Raw genomic sequence first — 20,866 nt, 5'->3', positions numbered from 1 at the left:
AGGAACCCCATATCCACGCCCCCAGGGGCGGAACCACACTCACCCCACCATTGTCACGCACGGGCTCTTAGGGCCCTCTCAGGTCAGGAATCTCCTGCGCTCCGCCTCTGCATTGCTCCGGATCGTAGCCTCGCCTGGGGATGGGGGATGGGCGCCCCTTGCTCCAGGCATGGGCAGAGCGGACTTTTGCTGAGGAAGGGCCCTGTGCTGCTGGAGGCCCATTGGGAAAGACAGGGGTGAGGGTGAAGGCATGCCAGAGTTCAGTTGCCCTATGAGTGCAGCGAGGCGGCATCAGACGCCGGAGCAGTAGCCGCTGCAAGGAGCAGGCATGGAATGACGGAAGAGCAGGCGCTCATGCTCCCCTGGGGCGGGGCCGACTCCGGGAGGCACAGGGAGTGGCAGGGTGGAGCGCTGGAGGGGAGCCCCAGCCAACATTGGTGGAGCTGGGCGCGTGAATCTGGGGTGCCTGGGCACCATGGAGGTATATAGCCACAGCCCAGGCCTGTAGGAACGCAGTAAAACATACATGGGTTGCATATGTAAGTAGCTATGTACATGGGGGGATCTATTTGAAAGTTGGAAGGAATACGCAACGCAGCGCTGGTCGTAAGCTCTGCTTGGCGCGGATGGAGTAGAGAAGTCATACACGTCGCACCGACTGACACGACATCTATTCTCATCGCATGTATGGCAGCCTCTTCTGTTGTTTGTACAGTGTTACACTGCGGGGTTCTGTTCATGCTGGGCTGACAGGGCTATGGTAACAACCCAGGCATAAATGCCTCATACTGTCCATAGTTCTTCACCCACCGATCAAGGCTGCTACAGGGCTTCCCCCGCTGTACCGTGAACTCTCCGCTGCCAAGCAGGGATTCCCCATCCTTGGGACCTCATAGTCCATTGAGGGTAGTAAAGAGGGCAGTAGTAGCAGGAAGGGTGATAGCGATTAAATTTATAAAAACAGACACTTAAGGCACAATTCAGGAAGCCTCGCGCAGGAGATGTAGACTAGAACAGCTCACATCGGAAATGAGGCAGAGATCATAATTTACTCACGTTAGTTCATTTACCCCCTAGGAACTTACTCTCACACAAAATCGTACAGCCTCCTGCATGATTTACATATACTCCTTGACAACATGGAGGGCGGCCAGAGGTAGGGGGAGTGTTGCGTCGCCGGGAGGATCCACGGGCCGTGGTGTGTGGGATGGCCAGGGCCATGGAGGGCTGACACAGCTCATACTAGCTCTTGGGAAGCAGTGACACCTAGCTCAGCGTTCTGTCCACTCTGCCCCAACCTCCCGTTGTTCAGCTCCCATTGCGTTGGGAAACCATTGAGAACCCCAAATGGGGGGACAGCCGTTGTCCCGGGTTTTTTGATGCCATGCAGGGAGGCGCATTGAAACTAGAAAGGAGGGGTGGTGCCCTATCATGGGAGGTGCACCCTCCCGTACCCGCACCAGCAACCCACCCCAGCTCTGCAGCCCACACACCAAACCCTGCTGCGGGAACTGGGAGTCTGGAGACTGCTCCAGCACACCGGTGAGAAGTCACAGAAGTCACGGAACCATGGAGCTGCGTGACAACATGGAACAATTAGAATCGTCTCTTGCTCACCGTGCTCATCCAAGGCAATATGTCATTCTTTAACTCTTATGTGCAGCTACAATAATTTCAAGTAGAATTCAAGAAGCCTCCAGGGGCATAGGTGTTTCCATTGTTGTGAGAATATTTTCACAGGACCACTTACGTTTTCTGAACAATGTGTTTAATTTTATTTTCGTTTTCCACAATACAAGTAAAACAGACCAATCACACTAAGTTTTGATGTGGCTTGTTGATCCCTCTCTGACACAGCTACAGCACCCCAGTTCCTGAAGTGAACTTTGAGAAGGGATCTAATGTAGCAGAACAACTTTATAGAACAGGTACACACACTGAAAATTCTGATCTCATAGTTTATATTTAACATGTGCAATGCTACCTACAGCGTTGCAAGTGTTATAGTGAGGGAACTTTTCTAACTGTTGAGGACTATGGATTTGCACTGCTTAATAATAAGAGAATCAAATAAATATAGTAGAATGTGATATCACTATTGCATGAGTAGTGAGTGGAGAAGGCGTGAGCTCAAGTTAGCTGTGGATGACAAGAAAGCCTGATTTAGTCTAGTCCACAGTAAAACTAAGTGAGCATGCTATGGCTGTCTAAAGGATAAAGTGATCAACACTGCAATTGAGTACATAAATGAGCCAGCAACTATTGAGTTATGTATTAGATCCACACTATGCGATTCGAAGGTCCATTAGCGGTCTCACTAAAGACCTGCTAAATACCACAATGCATCGCATCGCCACAGGCGTTGATCTCTGGTAGTGAGACAGGCCTCAAGACACACTGTCATAAAATTAATAGCTGTTGGCTCGCATAGGAGAAAGAAAAGGAAAATAAAAACGAATCCTACTTGGCCATGCGTTATTTGAATCTATAGACGGTCATGACTCAGACCTGCCAGCCGCTAGTTGCTGAATACTTAGTAACCTAATACAGTACGGTATGTAATCATTACCCACTGAGTCCTGAGAAACAGGATCGTCAGGCGTTTCTTCCATTTGGCAGACTCCGGCTGGACCTGTTTGTAAAGTGGGACCTCATCATCTCAAAGCTGTAGCTCAAGACAATCTGGAACTACACCCCCAAGTCTCACCAAGACTAAACATACCCTTTCGACACTTCACTCAGCAGCATGAAGAGACTAAGATCTGTTGCAAAAGTAACAAAAGCCTTCACAAACATCCTCATCGCCGTCCTTGTCCTCCACACGCAGAGCCCATTGGGTTTGTAGTTGCTTTAGGCCCACGTCCTTCTCTCCTCGCTCACTCTATCTATTCGTCGGCACTGAAGACAGTGCTAAGAACAGCATGTACGAGACATTAGCCCATCTGAACACTGAACCTCCTACGTCTCCCGTCAGTGCCACAGGCCACCCTAGTGATCCCGTGTTGTGTACCACCACCAAAGTCCGGAAGAGAAAACGAGTTGCTGCGCTGTCACCTTTTTAGATACCCATTGACTGCCAGAGAAAGAGTCATTCAATTTGAACAGCCTTATGCTGGCAATGTACACTATCACACTTTGAATTCCAGTCCAAAATAAAGGCAAGACTACAACAGGGAAGGCACAAGTGTTGTATCCACATCAGTCCAGGATTAGAGGAACAAATGGTGAGGTAAATGATTGTGGACAACTTCAGTGGTGAAGAGCAAGCTTCACCAACACAAGTCTTCTCAGGTCTGGGAAAATATGATATCACAGCTAAATACAAGATCAACAGATCATGTAGATTTAGCATAAGCATCTTTCTAAGCCGCCTTCAACTAAAGACTCAGGAACCTTGCCCGGATTCTAAATAGTGAATCAAATGATCTCAGACAGTGTGACACATCTGTAACACACCTACCTTGTCCACAGATTACAAACAGATTAGGGATTGACAAAGCACAGGAATGCACCCTCGTTAGAGGAGGAAAAAGAAATGAAGTATGGCGAAAATAGCGCATGAAAATTAAAACTGGAGGACAGAGTATGAAGTTAAATAGCAGGTGAATACCTAGATGTCTGGACCCAAAGTTCAAATTCCTAAATCGCCATCCCTTTCTTCAGAGACATAACTGGTCATAAGCCGACTCCGTGCAAGGCTTGTTGGGTACGACTTAACTAGTCCCTTGCGCTCCATATAACCTTTTCATGAAAGATTGCATGTCATAGGCACATTCCCATCTTTCCCACTGGAGCACTCTGTTCTGTGTAGCGGTGCACTCCACCACAGCTACCTGTGAGTGCATTAGTTTGCACAGGCTTTGTCAATTCATTGGAATGCGTTCGATAAAATGTGAAAACAAGACACAAAGATAAGTTAGAAACTCACCTGCACTTGGTCTATGGGAGCCCCAACAGGCATAAGCCGGACGGTTAGTGTTCCTAACTCTCTTACACCGTGGCAGTGACATACTGGGTGGACTGATGGTCGGCAGGGGAGGGAAGTACCAGAGCAGCTGCACTTGGCTCTGCCTCAGGAGTGATGAACCTGGGGAAAAGCGTAGACCGGGTCAAATAGGCGTAGCCCCACAACGAGCCGGAGGCTCAGAGAGATATAACTAACTCGCTGATACAACCCTGTTGGGTGTCCCAGAAGATGAGCTCAGTAGAAATTCAAACTCTAAAGTAGCTGCAATCCACATGGCCTAGAAGGCAAACGTGACGTCTCTCTACAGCCTTAGTGATGTGAAAAGAACAAAGCAGAAACCCAACAAGGAAAACATATCCCCTTGGAACCTGTGTAGTGAGTGAATTCGGTGGACCTGAAAACGAAATATGTATAATGAAGAGTTTTTGTCCAATATAACTATCAATTGGTGGCAGGTGCTAGCACATAGATATAGTGGCACAATCCGGCGCTGGAAGACACAAAGGAAGTGACTCAACGGGCAACACAGCTTTTTCATATATCTCACTGTTTTGGTCAAGCACGAAGGGTCATAGTTCCAGTACATAACCAAGCCACAAAAATCCATCTGAACATAAACAATATGTTCCAGAAAGTTTTGCAGTCCAAAGACACTCACCAAACACACAACACAACAGAACACGAATTCGGAGATAACATGAACAGCAGCGCTCTGGGGGGAGGAGGGTAGAGCTTGCACTCTGGTGGATCAAAGCAAGTGGATATACGCATGCACTATAATGCGGTCAGATTTTTGGTCCCGAAGAAGCCATAATCGAGATAGAGGGTAAATATTCGTATGACAGTGCCTACGAATGACTTGGTACCTCAAGCAAAAAAATAGGAGCTTCATCGAAGCCAGACGCAAGAGACAGTAATTCTCGCTCATGCTAAGAGCGGGAATAATGTATTTGCCATGCACCCCCAGAGCTCGCTGCTGCCAGCAGGGAAAGAGCTAGGGGGAGTCCTCCTCTCTGGCCTCTGTCCCGGAGCAGCCTGCCCACACCCCAGACTCATCCCAAGCCCTACCCTATCCCAGAGCCCACAGCCCCAGCCAGAGCTTTCACCCCCCTCAGCACCCTCAACCCTCTACCCTAGCCCTGAGCCCATCCAACACCCCAAACCTCCCAGCCCAAGCCAGAGCCCTCACCCCCATGCTCCTACTCTTGCCATGAGCCCCTACCACACCCCAAACCCCTCATCCCCAGCCCTAGCTAGAGCCCTCATCCCCCTGCACCCTAGCAGTCTGCCCCAACCGTGAGCCCCCTCCTGCATCATGAGCCCCAGACTCACCCCACACCCCAGACTTCTACCATAGCCCTGAGCCCCCTCCGACACCCCAAACCTCTCATCCCCAGCCCCACCCCAAACCCTCTCCCTCCCCCAAACTCCCTCCCAGAGCCTGCACCCCTCCCTCCGCACCCACTCCCATCTCCAAACTCCCTCTCAGTGCGTGCACCCTGCACCCCTCCTGCACCCCAGACCTCCTCTCCCACCCAAACTCCCTCCCAGAGCCTTGGGCAGGTGAGGGGCAGAGTTTGGGTGGGGGTGGGTTCTGGGAACCACCAAAATTTCTACAAACCTGCTGCCCATGCAGACAGGAGAGTTTCGAAGTGATCTTTAACCATATGATCAACGATACTTAGTGAGTCACCTGTAACTGTCAAGGCAGAAATTTTGATTCTCTGATCTATGTGTTCAGATTGTCAGTACATAAATTGGGCTTGATTTATATGCATGAGTATTTGGCAAAATGTGCCGTGTTCTCTTAGATCTGTTGAACTTTAACACAATCACATAGTCCTATTACATATAGAGGACCTCTTCTCCCACTGTCCTAGAACAATTTTGCTGTACGGTCCTGGCAGGTATCTATTCAGCATCCCTGGAGCGCTCCAGTGACTGACCGGGATCTCAAAATTCTGGGGTGATTTACCTGATCATTTCTGAGCGTGGGTTGCAGTGTAATTTTTATCCTGTATTAAAAAAATGAAATAGTTTCTTTACTTACTTGGCCAGCAAATAATGAAGTGTTTCTTCCATCACCTTCCCAATCCCAAGTTGATCTATTTCAGTCATCGAATAGTATTTAATACCCAGAGATTTCAGAATACAGCTGAAAGAGACATGGCAGACACATTAACTGCTTATGAATGCAACTGAAAGTACATTGTTTTTTCAGCATTTTGTAAATGCACTGACCTCTGAAATGTTATTTTCCATCAGAGAACTAAGTACAAATATTAAGTACATTTTACATTTTAGTGCTATTTACAAATTATCAACCAGATAAATGAATTATAAAGGCAAGAGTGGGGGGTAAAGTATTCTGCTTATATTGAAGTGCTTAATTTTTGAACTTGGGTACCTGAGCACATATATAGGCACCTAATCTTTATTGGTTATATTTGAAATATGTATTTAGTTTGGAATTTGGATGCATTAAGTCACCATTTAGATGCCTACAAATCAATATTTCAGTTCTTAAATTTGGATTTAAAATGTATGTATTTATACATGTGCTGGTTTAGGCAAACAGAGGAAGAGATAGGAGCAATAGCTGGACAGGCAGGAGTTGATCAAAGATAGTTTTTGATTGGAGAAGCAGATGACTGAAGATGAAAGAACCAGCTGGGTGGGTGAGGATAAGAGAGGAGGCAAAGAAAAGCAGGGAAAGCTAAGGAAATAATGTAGAGAGGATGGATTGGGCAGTAGAGGATAAGAAGGAGACAGACCTGTGAGAGACAGACTGAGGTAACAAAGATGAAATGTACAGAGCAGGGGATGGGCAGGAAGGTGGGAGTTCTTGCTGGATTGCATCTTTTCTCTTTGAAGAAATTGGAGAGACTCCTCAGCACAGGAGAGGAGCAGGCAGCTGGTTTGAGGAGAGAGCCAAAGGTAGAGAAGAGGTGTTGATGGCTGTGGGTGCAGGCTTTATTCAGTCAGCAAAAAGGGATTGAGCAATTTGGGAGGAAATGTTCGTAGTCACTGGATTTCCCCCCAACATTTCACTCATGAACGTGAGTGGAGGAATCAGATCTGAGAGGAGGGGAGGGAAATCACTCCTGGTGAACGTGGCTTGATCTTTTGAGGTGAGATGATATTTAAAGATAGTGTCTGCTCCCTGCAGTTCTTGATTTATATATTGCAGATTTTGTCCATTGGCTGTCTGTCTTTGGGGAAGGTGGGCCTATTTTCTGCTTTACTTTCTCTTATCATAGAATCATAGAAATCTAGAGCTGAGGCAGGACCAAGTAAACCTAGACAATCTGGTAGGTGTTTGTCTAATCGGTTCCATGAAAAACTCACCTTGGAGCCTATTGTAGTCCTTAACGATCCTTAGTAGTTAAAGTTTTCCAAATATCTAACCTAAATCTCCCTTGTTGCAGATTAAGCCCATTGCTTCTTGTTCTATCATCAGTGGACAGGGAGAGCAGTAGATCACCATCTCCTTTATAACAGCCATTAACATATTTGAAGACTGTTATCAGATCCTCCTTCAGTCTTCTTTTCTCAAGACTAAACACATACATTTCATTTTTAACATTTCCTTGGAGGCCAGGTTTTCTTAAGACTTTTCTCATTTTTGTTGCTCTCCTCTGGACACACTCTGATTCAGCCACATCTTTCCTAACGTGTGGTGCCCAGAATTGGACACAGTACTCCAGCTTAGGGTTCAGCAGGGCCAGGAAGAGCGAGACAATTACTTCCTATGTCTTACATACAACACTCCATTAATATACCCCAGAATATTAGACTTTCCACAACTGCATCACATTATTGGCTCCTATTCAATTTGTGATCCACTATATCCCGTTCCCCCGCCCCTGCACCATACCCTGATTATTTTCTGCAGTACTACTGCCTAGCCAGTTGTTTCCAAATCACATCACATGAAGCCTCACGCTGGTCAAGGAGGCACCTACTTTGCAGTCTGCAGCAACACCACACATCCATTTAGGCAAGGGAAATGTGGGATTTGAGCACTACTGAGAGAAGAACTAGACTCACTGTTCAGCATCGTCCACATCTCTTAGTCCAATATACACAATGTCTTCAGCAGAGAGGCATGGGGTTATCCACGAGAATCCTGGAATATCAGGCATCTCAGAGGATCAAAAGAGGTTTTATTTTTACTATGTTACTCCCACAACAAACAGCCTCATTCCCAAAGTGGGGTGGGATGGGGAGAATAAGGCTTGACTTCTTAAAAAGCCCAAAACGTGAGTGTACAAAGGTTGGATGGCTTGAGAGCAGGCTGAAAATCAAACCTTGCCACCAAATCAGAGCCATAGGACACTGGGTCCTTGGGCGTCCTCCTTTATCATGACTCCCGACCAGAGGCAGAGCTTTGAAGCCCCTTGCTGACCCCAAGGGTTCAGGGCAGAGACTGCCAGACTTCTTGCCCACAGGAGCCATCGGTGATCCACCGGGGAGAAGGGGTCCCAATATGAGGAAATAGGTGTGTGGGTTCCATTAATAATTCTAAATGTTATAGTAGTAATTGGGGGAGCAGAGGATGAGCAAGAACCCACATCTGTTTAGGACGAGTTTCCAAGATACTTGCAATGTAAAGAGATGATGGCAATTGTATTACCTTGTCCTTCAGTTCCTTTAGCAGGAAAGCCACAGGCTGCCCATGTATGTTCCCAGATAATGATGTCAATGGAGTGTTAATATCAGTGTGGGCATCAAACCAAATTACACCAAGATCAGGTTCAGTCTTTGCGTGGCCAGATATGCTTCCAATTCCCAAGCTGAATAGACAGAGTTATGTGTAAATATAGGCATTACATGGCACATCACACAACGTCTTTTTCTTCTCACAGCACCATGCTAAACTTATTTCTAAAAGCATTTGTTGTTGCAAAACATTCTCTGAGGATGAAAATCTGCAGTACGCTATGCAGCCAAGGAAGGCTCCTCATGCACTGGAAATGCTATATTTCTTCTGTGTGGGGAGAATCCAGGAAGAGGAAGGCTGGAAAAGGAAAGGGTGTGGCTTTCTGTGAACTATGGAGTTGAGCTTTGGATCAACACTCTCCCAGAAGCACAGAGCAAAACACTGGAACATTGGCAGGAGAATAGCTAGCGAGTTCTCATACTGCACAGATGCCCTGGTCCAGAATGGTAATTTGGGCCCTGATCCAGCAAAGCACTCAAGCATGTGTAAACGTGAGTTGTCCTCTTCACTTTGCTGGGAGTACACAAGTGCTTAAAGATGCACAGTTTGAATAATCCCAGTGAACTGAATGAGACTCTTCCTTGTTGAGACCTGGCCTGAAGTAATTAACACCTGTGAGGTGGCCTCATTCTTTGGAAGAGGGAGAATACCCAGGGAACTACTTACTATGAACTAGATAACAAGGGACAAAGTAAATTAGGAGTGTAGAGAATGAGGTAAAGAGGAGGTCTAAAATGGACAGCACATAGAGCATGTGTTACTGGGATCGGTTCCTACAGATTAACCAATCTGATCCTAAAGTGTGGATGGAGTGTCTAGTAAATGTAATGAGATGCGTGAAGGTGTACAAAAAGAAATAGTTTCTGTATAACTTTGGAGCTGTGATGTTCCTTGATCAACTCAGTGCAGCATTGCTGTATGCCAAATTATGATACCTGAGTGACAAAATTTGGAGTTCTTGGGAAGCTGAATGAAGAGAGATCTCTGAGGGAATCCCAACACTATTTACGTTCTTTAAAGCTACGTTCATTCTTGAGTGCTTTGCTGGATCAGCACTTTGGTGAACAGCCACATTAACTACCCACCCCTCCCTTACTGGAACTATTTGCACTGCATAAAGTTAGGGACCCAAATTTCCAAAAAATTCCCAGGTTAACCTCTGCTGGAATGAGGGTTCCTCATACATTTTTTTAAATGCAAACACTGCTCTGTAGAAAACTGCCTTGGCTTGTTTGAATGGCTGATTATTTTTTCTATCAATCTTTTTAAAGGGGTGTTGGAATTGGGAAAGGCTTTTGATCAGATTTGACAGACAGCTGCTAGACTTGAAACTGAACTGAAAGGACTTAACTAAAAATGAACTGGCTCTTCATTTGGGTAGTTTGTGCAGTTCTGAAAGCCACTCATGCTTTTATACAGACAAGTATAAAAAAGGACCTGTGATCCCCGCCAACTACCAAACAGGTTCTTCCATCCTTCTTCACTTTTTCCACAATGCTGGCTAGCTTCTCGTTTGCACGCCCAACAGTTCTGGGATTTTTTGCATTATGACATGGTCTGTCATCAGGAATGTCATCAAACTGCAAGGCTCCATAATCTTTAACATCACACCCTGTGATTAGCACAATGGAACGAAAAAGGTAAAGGTCACAAGGAAGTACAGTTTTCATTTAAAATTTCCTGTTCAAAACAATTGAACATTAGTGTGTAGCAGGTAATTTGTAAACCTATTTTATGCTTAAATGTGTTTTTTGTTTGCATCTTAATCTATAACTCTGCATTTCTTCTTTAGCTCCTTATTGAGCAGCTGCTAACCCAACTCACCCATTTGCCTAGGTTACCATTCTGAAAATCCGGAGGCTGGAGCTTACACTGCTATTCCTAGCATGGCTTCCAGATGCCTATGTGTAGGAGAGCAAACTTTCACCCTCCTGAGTAGCTAGGAGATGGTTAACAAGGGCAGGTGAGGAAGGAGCTCGCTGCTAGCTTACAGGGAAGGGAGCTCTTGGGGGCAGGGATTGTGTTTTGTTCTGTGGTTGTACAGCACCCAGCTCAGTGGTGTCCTGGACCTCCAAGGTGCAGGAATATCAACAATAATAATAATTAATGGTGCACTGGTTTCAGTGTTGTCCTAGATTTGAGAGTCACTGGTTCAGTTCTTTGCTCTGCTGCAGGCTGCCCGTGTAACCTCAGGCCAGTGACTTTGTTGGTCTGCGCCTGAGTTCCCCTGCTGAAAAATGGGGCTAGTAGCACTTCTCCACCTCCCGGGTGCTGTGAGAATAAATACATCCAAGACTGTAGAGCACTCAGATACTACGGCAGTGGGGGCTATATAAGTACCAAGTAGGCAGCAGTGTACAAGTACAAGGCAGCGCTCTGTCAGATGGGGAGGCAGCAGTTCATTCAACTCTAAAAAAACGTTGGGTTCTGCTACTTCTGCAGAGTTCTAAGCCTCCCAAGCACCACTGGGACTGTGACGTAGGGAGCTTCCCTCCGCTCCAGAAGTGTTTGAAGAACATTTCTCCAGTGGTTTTGAGCTTGGAGGGGTTGGGGTCGGAAACATATTTTCAGCCTAAGCCTGCTTTTTTCATTCACACACATTTGAAAGGCCAGGCTTGATATATAGTTATCTCTCCTTTGGCCAGACTTCACAAAATATAAAGTTACACAGTAAGCGACTGGGTGGCAGGGCAGGAATCTACTTTTCGGCTTGCGAAGTGAGTATCTGCTAAGATGACATCACCAGAAATCTAAGATAAGTACATGCTTTTCCTGGCCAAGGGGAGCAGCAGGGTAGAATAGGGGCTTCTGGGTCAATTTGCATGGAGAAGGTAAGTGTCTCAAAACACTTAAGGAATCCTGTCGGGTGACAAATAATTGTGAGCACAAAACTTGCACAGCTCCTGTGATTTTTAGGCACTTTGCAATTTTCTGCAAATTTTCAAACATAGTGTTTTGGTTTTATTTAAACGTTTCAGTCATTTTTTTTCATTCAAGATGTCAGAGCATTGCTTGCGTACTTGTTGGTGTGTTTATAATGGATAATGTTAATTGTATTTAAATTTGTTTTTCCATTTGAAAAATACCTTGGGCTGTTAGTTTATCAATCAGGCCAGCTTCCTTCACCACTGCTGGCCCTTCTTCTGTTCCTTGCCGTGCCTATTAATAAGAAATATAATAAGTCAGGCAGATTGTGTACCTGAGCAATCATGTTATACAAAAACCTGGTTTGGAGCAGAATTTACATTAAACAACATATTCTGTGCAAATGTGCTGCTCTAAAATAATTTGATTGGAAGAAAAACAAGTATAGCACCTATTCTGTTCTGATGTAATTACAGGAGGCAAAAATCTATCCAGGAAATAAATCTGGGTCCCTATCCTGCAAGCTGGTCCATACTGAAATGAATACGGCTCTGCATGGGTCCACCCACATAGACCCAGGTGCAGGATCGGGGCTGTAGTTGAAATAGGGCACAGAAAATAAATTGCTGTAATAGATTCATGGGTGCACATAACTGCACCTTAAGGGACCCAGGCCCTTGAAACGTAGTTTACAAGCATCAAACAGAATCTATTTTGAAAGAAGAAAAAAAAACCCTTTATTCTAAATTTTTCAGGTAATGGAACATCAGCCATTCTCTGTGTTTGAAGAGTTCTATCAGCTAACAAAATTGATCTTTTTCACATCCAACCTAGCCTAGGAATTCTCAAGCATGACCTCTGGTCATTTCAAATAAGTAAAAGCAAAAATCATTGTCCTCTTGTATATGTTTTGTTCTATATGAAATTACTGAAAGCTTCTATCTAAGGGCTTGTCTTCATAGCACGCTATATCGATGCCGCTGCAATAGGTGCAGCAGCATCGATTTAGTGGATCTGATGAGGATGCAATAAGTCGATCGGTGAGCGCTCTCCCATGGACATAATTAATCCACTTGAACAAGAAGCAGAAGTTACGTCAATGGGAAAACGTATCCCGCCAACTTAGCATGGTGTAGACACCGCGTTAAGTCGATGTAAGTTACATTGCTCGTGTGGGAGGGGTTTACATCCTGAGCGACGTAACTTTCATCAACTTAAGCAGTAGTGTAGACAAGGCATTAGTTGCATGCAAGAAAAAGAACAGTCTGGATGTCGGGAATGTTAACAATTTCCACTACCTGCGTCTGACGAAGTGGGTATTCACCCACGAAAGCTCACGCTCCAAAACCTCTGTTAGTCTATAAGGTGCCACAGGATTCTCTGCTGCTAATACAGAAACAAACATTCACTACAAGCTTCACAAGAGCATTTACATCTTTTGTAAGGGTAACAGTTTCTTCTATTGCCTATTACATTGAAAAGGAGATGATCATTTTCTTTATTATTTAAAATAATTATTAGCCAGCTCTGAGACTGGAAATGAACTCATTTTCCCATAGAGAGCAGCTGCTGTATTGCGCCCAGTCTATCTGCCTCATAGCTCACACGGACGTTAATGGGAGTTGAGTTGTTTTAAAGGTAAATTGGCTCCTTTTCAGATCTATAGAAAAAGGTTTGTCAGAGGCCAACTGCTTGGGAAACTTGTCAGCTGGATCGGAGAAGGGACACAGCAGCTTTTGAAGTTTCTCTCCTTGTTCCTCTGAAGTAACTCAGCTTCAGCGGGAAGAATTATATTTCTCTTCTAGCCAAGCTCCAGCTGAGAGCTGTGGCTAGGCTGCTTTAGAGTTTGACTTTTAATTAAAAAGTTGAAATGCGAACTGACTGACTGGTCCCAAAATAGTGCTTTAAGTAAAAGCTACATTTTAAAGCAGCCCAGCTGTCTTTGAAGTGTACCGCACAGCTGCCTGAGGGAGCAGAGAATGCCAGATGCCTCAAAGGCACAAAACAGGCAGATTTAAATAGCTCCCGTGTGCCTAGATTCAGCGATGTCCTTTCTGTAGCACTTCGCAGCTAACACCAAGTCGGAAGTTTGACACTCCAGATTCAGGGCATCATCATGCAAGGCTCTACTCATGTTTATGAGCTCTACTTATCAGAGCCATCCCCTTGACGTCAATGAAACCATGTGTGCGCATGAGAATTACTTGTATGAGCAAGACTTGCAGGACTCAGTTATTGGCAGTGGAAAATGAGAACGGAACATGCAAACTAGGATATGAATTATTGCCAGGAGACAGCTGGATTCAATGGAGACATCAGGTAACATTAATAAAATATATTATTTTAGTTACAGTAGCACCTACAAGACCCAACTAACATTAGTTACTTATATTGTCCAGATTACTGAAGTATCTGACCACCTCAGAATCTAATGTGCTTATTGTCACAACACCTTGTATATAGGAAGACCCAGTCTTTCCCTTAAGAGTTTACAATCTAAATACAACAAAAAATGGAAGAAAAGAAGTATTGTTATGTTACAGATAAGAAATTGAGGCTCAGAAAGATTAAATGACTTGCCCAGGCTACTTAGGAAGTCTGTGGCAGAGCATGACCTGAACCCAGGTCTCCTGAGTACCAGTCCAGTGCCAGAAATACAAAACGAAGTTGTCATAGTTTATTCCCATCTGTTCTTATCTTTCTACTACAAACTATTTCACGGTAGAAAGAGATATTTTATCTAACACCAAAATTAATTTTTGAAACAAACACATTTAAAATGAAATAGCTATATTCTAAGACCAGTAAATTGCATCATAAGAGATAACAGCCATGCTGAATCAGACCAGGGTTCCATCTACACCCATATCCTGTCTCCAGGGGATAGCTCAGTAGTTTGAGCATTGGCCTGCTAAACCCAGGGTTGTATGCTTAATCCTTGAGGGGGCCATTTAGGGATCTGGGGCAAAAATCTGTGTGTGGAGTGGTCCTGCTTTGAGCAGGGGGTTGGACTAGATGACCTCCTGAGGTCCCTTCCAGCCCTGATATTCTATGATTGACTGGTACCACCTAACTGGGCTAGAAGAGAAATGTAATTTTTCCCCTTTGAAGATGGAAAAAACCCTAAAATAGGTAAATAAGAAATAACTTGCCCCCATAGAATAAGTTTCTTTTTAACCACATCAGTTAGTGGCTTCACTTCTGCTCAGAAACAAGAGGGTGTATATAACTTTCAAATGTTGAATCCTATCTGATTTTCAAAGGGGCGGAGCATGCACAGGGCTGTTGCAGTATATAACTGAGATATTCACACTGCAAATGTTAGTAATTTCATTTTCAATGTTGCTTAACAGATTCCACTCTACACACACTTTAAATTCCTTGCTTGTTGTTGGGGGTTTTCTTTGTGTGTTTTTGAGATATGATAATGTCTGAAAGTGATCAGCTCCCACCACTGGAGCCAGATCTTCAAAAGCACTTGGAACATTGGAGCCTCAGCTCTTTTGAAAATCTGGCCCTACATTATACACATTCATTCTGGTACTTGGGACCCCAGAGGCTGCAACTGTTTATACATCACAATATTGTAGGCTAATTAAGAGAAAGGGGAAAGAAAAGCAAGTTCAGCTAACACCTCTGAGTACAAGCAGCCCAGCCAAAGCAGAACGTTATGTATTGCATGTTTGTATCAGTCTAGACTTAATAATTTTTTGTGATACTTGGGGTAAGTTTTTCTAAGGAATGAATTGCAGAAATGGAATAACTCCCAAAAAGAATAAATGGGCATGTTACTTTAAGTAGTGCAGAGGTTCTCAAACGGGGAGTTGGGATCCCCTCAGGGGGTCACAAGGTTATTACATGGGGAGTTGTGAGCTGTTAGCCTCCACCCTAAATCCCGCTTTGCCTCCAACATTTATAATGGTGTTAAATATATAAACAAGTTTTTTTTTAATATATAAGGGATGGGGGTCACACTCAGAAGCTGGCTATGTGAAAGGGGTCACCAGTACAATAGCTTGAGAACCACTGAATTAGTGCATGTAGGAGGGGAAAGCCCTCACCCTCAGGTGCACTTTACAGTTTGGAAATGGAGTGTGTAGAAAGAGAGTGGGCTGGTAACAGGAGCAGGCACATGCCAGGCTGGAAAGAGAATCTGTTTCTTTTCCAGTGTGTGTAATTTTGTTTCTGAGACAAAGCTGAACTGGGCTACAGCACAGGGTAATGCTGCTAGCTGAATAAAAAGGGACTGAAGACCATGCCCTTACTGCAGGCTGAAGAGGGCAGGGTTTTCCTAAGGAAAAGCTCAGCTTGGGAGTAAAGTAGTAAGTTTATCTGAAGGAAAGCCTTACAAAAGAGGACCTAATTTTTAAAAGTGCTGAACACCTACAACTGCCATTGATTTTTAACTGGAGGGGCAGGTGCTCAGCACCCCTGAAAATAAGATGACTTAAATTTAGTTTTCTATATAACACTGTTTAGTCATATAGTCATACTGTTTATCTAGGAAGACCACCTAGACGGTGGTCAGCTTTGCCACTGGACTATTTAAAGCTGATTGAGATAGGAATTTCTAAACAGACTAGGGCTGATTGAAAATTTCCATCAAACCTGATTTTCAATGGAAAATTGCATTTCAGACTAAACAATTTATTTGTTAAAATTATCTGCTTTTCCCCCCCAGAAAACTGAATACCAAGACATTTCACTTGTGAAGTGCTGCTGTGGTGACTTGTGCTGCTATTCTCATCTGTGGGCCAGGCCCCCAGCTGGACTTCATCTTTCATGATGCACCATGGCCACACGATTCCCATGCTGCCTCATTCTCCCAACCCTACAACCTCACTGAGGAGAGCCTGTTATACATTATGAGAGATGGAGTCTGACCAGGGAGCCTGGCTTATAGAGGAGAACAGGAGCAAGATACACTTGAATTACAACTCACATAAGACACAGTGGCAAAACTTCAGAACTGAAATATTTCAGTTTTTAATTTTTCCTCTGAAAACATTTTTTCCTGCAGAAAAAAATTTTCCAACCAGCTTTTTATTCTTTGTATTTGTTTCTGAATAGTATTGCTTCACAAAAGTTACTGAGCTAATATTTCCGTAACACTATTCTCTCTTTACTTGAATATTTATTTCCTATGCCACTGCCATGAACATTGTGGGCGGAGGGGAGAGTTACCATCTTCATAATTAAATGAGTAAACATAATTCTTGGAAGCAGATTATTACATATATGATGGTGGAGGGTGTGATCTGGAAGCAAGTATAATCACATCAGAGGCATTGTGTAGGCTGTGCCTAATTGTTGAAATAAGTATGACTGCACTGATTTAAATGTGTTCGGGCAGGTGTATATCCGGAATTCCGCACTGCAAGTTGTCATTAAGATTAGAAGAATTCCCACATTACACAAATAAAGACTGTAAATTACTAACAATTACAGTGTAATTATGGTTAGACTTTTTGCTCATATTTACAAGGCCAGCCTTTATCCATGAATGAAGGCTCTGTTCATGAGAAGTGTGCAATATTAATAAGGGAGGTTTACGGTCTACAAAGCTGGTGTGGGGAAGAAAGAAAATTCTCTTGTGCCTCAGTTTCTCAAACCAAATAGAATTTAACTGAAATTTTTTGAAATATAACATTTGCACTAAGAACAAAACAAAGTTAAGTGTTACTTTTGGGACTGACATGGGTGAAAGTGCCTTCTCATCCAGAGATGTGGAAACCTGTGTTAGACGTGCAGTTTACTCGATACTCTTTATGCCCCCCTTTCTAATAAAGAGAATGAGACCAAGAGAAACAAGGAACAAAGGTCACAGACAGTAGTGGCTTCATAATTTCCAGTCTAAAACCCCCTAAACACAAGCATTTATAAGCACATTTTAGAAAAATTAGAGACACTCTACCTGTCCTTTTGAAAAAGGAGCCCAGATGATTCCGACTGAGGTCTTTGGTTTGACGCTCATTCTGCCACACACCTTCCCCTCTGGGATCTCACCAAAATGGAACAGGTCCCTCCCTTTGGAAGGCAGGCTCTCAACCCTCTCACTGGCTCCCATTTATAACAGAAGGGAAGCTATTTACCATAGTGGGAGAAGGTGGGACTTTCTTTTTCTCCACTCACTGAAAAGAGCAATTGCACAAGAACAGCATCAGCAATTGCCACTTTCCTGTCCTTGAGTCTATGCAAGAGAATAACCCCATTAATTGTGTATTTTGTATTAATTATTGTTTAATTTTACATAACTATGGCAAGCTTGTTAATTCACAGCTGTTTATGAGTGCCAAGCTTCTAACTCTTCTGCAAGTGTTAAGTAGCACACTCTGCTGTGGTGCGCATGACAGGGCAAGACACGCCTTGTCTATATTGTGAAATAGAAGGCCTTTATCCTTCAGGAAAGTACACCCTGCTGCAGTCTGTTGCTGTTATCCAATAGCTATAGCTTCTTAATTTTAAATTCCACGGTTTAAAAGAAACCTTAAAATCCAAGTTTTGTGATATTTGTGCAATAGCCTTCTAAGTATTAATATATCCTGTTGTAGTAGATGGATGGATAAGTCTCCATTAAGTGACAGGTTTATAAACACCTCCCCAGTAACTATTATTAAAAAGCCTTTTTAGGTTTCCTGAACGCATTCCCTGCCTCATATACCCAATAGGAAGAATCAGGACCTGCACTATCTGGAAGGAACAGACAAAACCAGAGCATAGTCATAGTTCACCTCTCTGCAGTCCCTTGAGGATACTTTCGTGCGTCAGTGCTAGATATGCACTCAATGCACGCACAGGAGATAGCAAGGGTGTGCCTGCCCACTACGAAATCTGACTCCCCGTCTCTGAAAATAGCTATCTGAGTCCATTCAGTGTGTAGAGTATATAGTACAAATACAATTTTGATGATAGGGGATAACATCTGAAAGAAACAAACTTACTCATTTTGGGAGCTTAACAGCTTTATGCAGCTGTCAACAAGTGTTAAAACACTGCTGAGTCAGGCAAGCCAGGAGCCCAAATTGAGGGCGGGCTTCTGAACAACAGCCAAGGTTTTCAAGTGACTAGTTATTTTTTGATGCCTCTGTTTTTTGAGGCCCCAATCAAAGATACCAGGAAAGAGTCTGATTCTTTTAGCACATTGGTGCTCTACACTTTCGAAAATCAGAACTCATCAAGGCATGTCAAGTTAGGCATCCATAATTACTAGCCACTCACTTCTGAAAATTTTGGCAAGCAACCATTAAGATTTCTAGAGAGAAGAGCTATACATGTCTACAAAGTTCTCTTGATGAAATTTGATTTTCTAAAAAATTTCCCTTAGCCTCACAAAGATGCTAAGTATGGGCACAGTTCCTGTGATGATAAGAGGACAGGTTCTGAACTTTTTTCTCCCCTTGTGTTATTCCTGCCAGTGCCACCTCTCCACATCACTTCCCCCTGAAAATTCAGACGAAGCTACTTGTGTGGCCACATACATATAAAAACAGCTCCAATGTGTCTTCTGGGCTGCAGTAGAAGCACTCATAGTAAATGCTTCCTGCATATTGGGGGCATAAATTAAGCACTGTCATTGCCAGAACTATTTTACCTACAAGGGCAGGGAGGAAAAATCACCGAGAACCTCCATAGGTGAGTGGATGCTGTCCAAATAACACAGTCCCATGGAGTATGTACTTTGTTCCACTCCTTTCCAGCCAAAAGAAGATTATGGTTTTTGGAGCTGGGGGTTATTAACCTGTCAGATGACAGGGGCATGAACTTTTGCAATCTAATCTACGTCAAGTGAGTGGAGCCAGGAAATAAAGTTCAGTCACTTCCAAGCCCTCCTGTGTGTCACCCAATTATTACACTAGTGCAGTGATTTTCACCCTGTTGTCCGCAGACCCCTGGGAGTCCTCAGACTATGTCTAAGGGATCCACGAAAGGTTGTCTTTACCATAGAAAAGTGGTTTTCAACCTGTATGTCTAAGATTTCCAAAGGAGTCTGCATCTCCATTTGAAATTTTTTAGGGGTTTACAAATGAAAAAAGATTGAAAACCACTGCACTAGTGAATCTTGAACCAGCAGGATGATTTTGTTCCTAGTCACCTGAGATAGGTCATGGTTGCCAAATGTATTACAGTCACCTGAATCCAATGTTTACTGTTACAACAGAGCGAACCTAGTATGCCTCATTTGGGGACATTAGACACATCCTTTATAGTAGACGACAGCGGTAAAATGCAATTACTTTTGCCTATGCTGCTTTTTTTCGGACTTCTTAACAGCTTTCCTGTCTGCCACCCTACTGGGGAAACCAGAACTAGTTAGGTGACTTCAAGGGACCTTGGCTGGGATAGTAAGGAGTGGAGGCACATTTTCATGCTTCTCTCAGTTTTCAGGTTTCCATTTCTAGTCACTGGGAGAGGTCTGATGAAGGGACTAATACTAGAGGGAATAAGCAGAAAAAAAAACCCACAAAAAAACACAAGGAGAAACTTTCCTTGAGGATAACTGTACTTACTGTTCCTTAAATCTGAAGCAGGGAGCTAGACGGGAAGGTCTGGTGAAGGTCTAAGCAGAAGCTCTGCAGTTAAACAGATTGAGGGACAGAGTAGGTTTAGGAATAATGCTGTTTTCCTTGTTTTAATAAAGTTCCCTGTTTAGTGTTACAAGGAAGTTGCACCTCGGCACTTTACTATTGTCACATCTTTCCTTCTTCCTGTATACATCTTGGTTTGTGGGGGAGAGAAAGAATAAAAACACTTAAAAATGACATGTTAGTTGAACAGGAAGTTTGGCACAATTGATTGTTTATCTAGCACTATTGGTATACCTGGTATTATACAACTGGAGAGCTGTGCCAGAGCAACTACAGGATTCTTGCTCTGATGTCCTTGCATTCTAAGGGCACACACTGGCAGAATCAATACAGTGGCAGGTATAAAATCAATGTTTCATTTTTATCAGAAGATACCAAGAGAACATGACTGAGTGGGAACTGAGAGCATGGTGTAATTCTTTGCCAGAGGATGTTGTGAAGGCCAAGACTATAATAGAGTTCAAAAAAGAACTAGATAAGCTCATGGAGGATAGGTCCATCAATGGCTATTAGCCAGGATAGTCAGGGATGGTGTCCCTAGCTTCTGTTTGCCAGAAGCTGGGAATGGGCGACAGAGGATGGATCACCTGATGGTAACCTGTTCTGTTCATTCCCTCTGGGGCACCTGGCATTGGCCATGGTCTGAGGACAGGATACTGGTCTAGACGGACCTTTGGTCTGATCCAATATGGCTCTTCTTATGGTTGACCTTGAGAGCCCAGTGTT

The 20,866-nt window shown here is 43.8% G+C and overlaps 1 protein-coding gene across 2 annotated transcripts in view; it reads right to left on the bottom strand.

Annotated features, from left to right (window-relative positions):
* The window catches only part of ARG1 (arginase 1), a 32,226-nt gene extending 14,604 nt beyond the window's left edge, over nucleotides 1-17,622 (bottom strand). The window contains exons 1-6 of one of the 2 annotated variants that reach the window (XM_032800769.2): nucleotides 17,470-17,622; nucleotides 11,777-11,849; nucleotides 10,128-10,302; nucleotides 8,604-8,763; nucleotides 8,018-8,112; nucleotides 6,018-6,122 (exon numbers count right to left, since the gene is read on the bottom strand). In XM_032800769.2, the coding sequence (XP_032656660.2) occupies nucleotides 6,018-6,122; nucleotides 8,018-8,112; nucleotides 8,604-8,763; nucleotides 10,128-10,302; nucleotides 11,777-11,849; nucleotides 17,470-17,622 (761 nt within the window). The remainder of the gene's footprint in view (nucleotides 1-6,017; nucleotides 6,123-8,017; nucleotides 8,113-8,603; nucleotides 8,764-10,127; nucleotides 10,303-11,776; nucleotides 11,850-17,469) is intronic. The other variant, XM_032800770.1, reaches the window with a different exon arrangement.
* Nucleotides 17,623-20,866: the final 3,244 nt, after the last annotated feature.

The sequence above is a fragment of the Chelonoidis abingdonii genome, chromosome 3 (assembly GCF_003597395.2).
Source record: "Chelonoidis abingdonii isolate Lonesome George chromosome 3, CheloAbing_2.0, whole genome shotgun sequence".
NCBI lineage: Eukaryota > Metazoa > Chordata > Testudines > Testudinidae > Chelonoidis > Chelonoidis abingdonii.
Note: the sequence above shows the minus strand (reverse complement) of the source record. Positions and strands in the feature narration are given on the sequence as shown.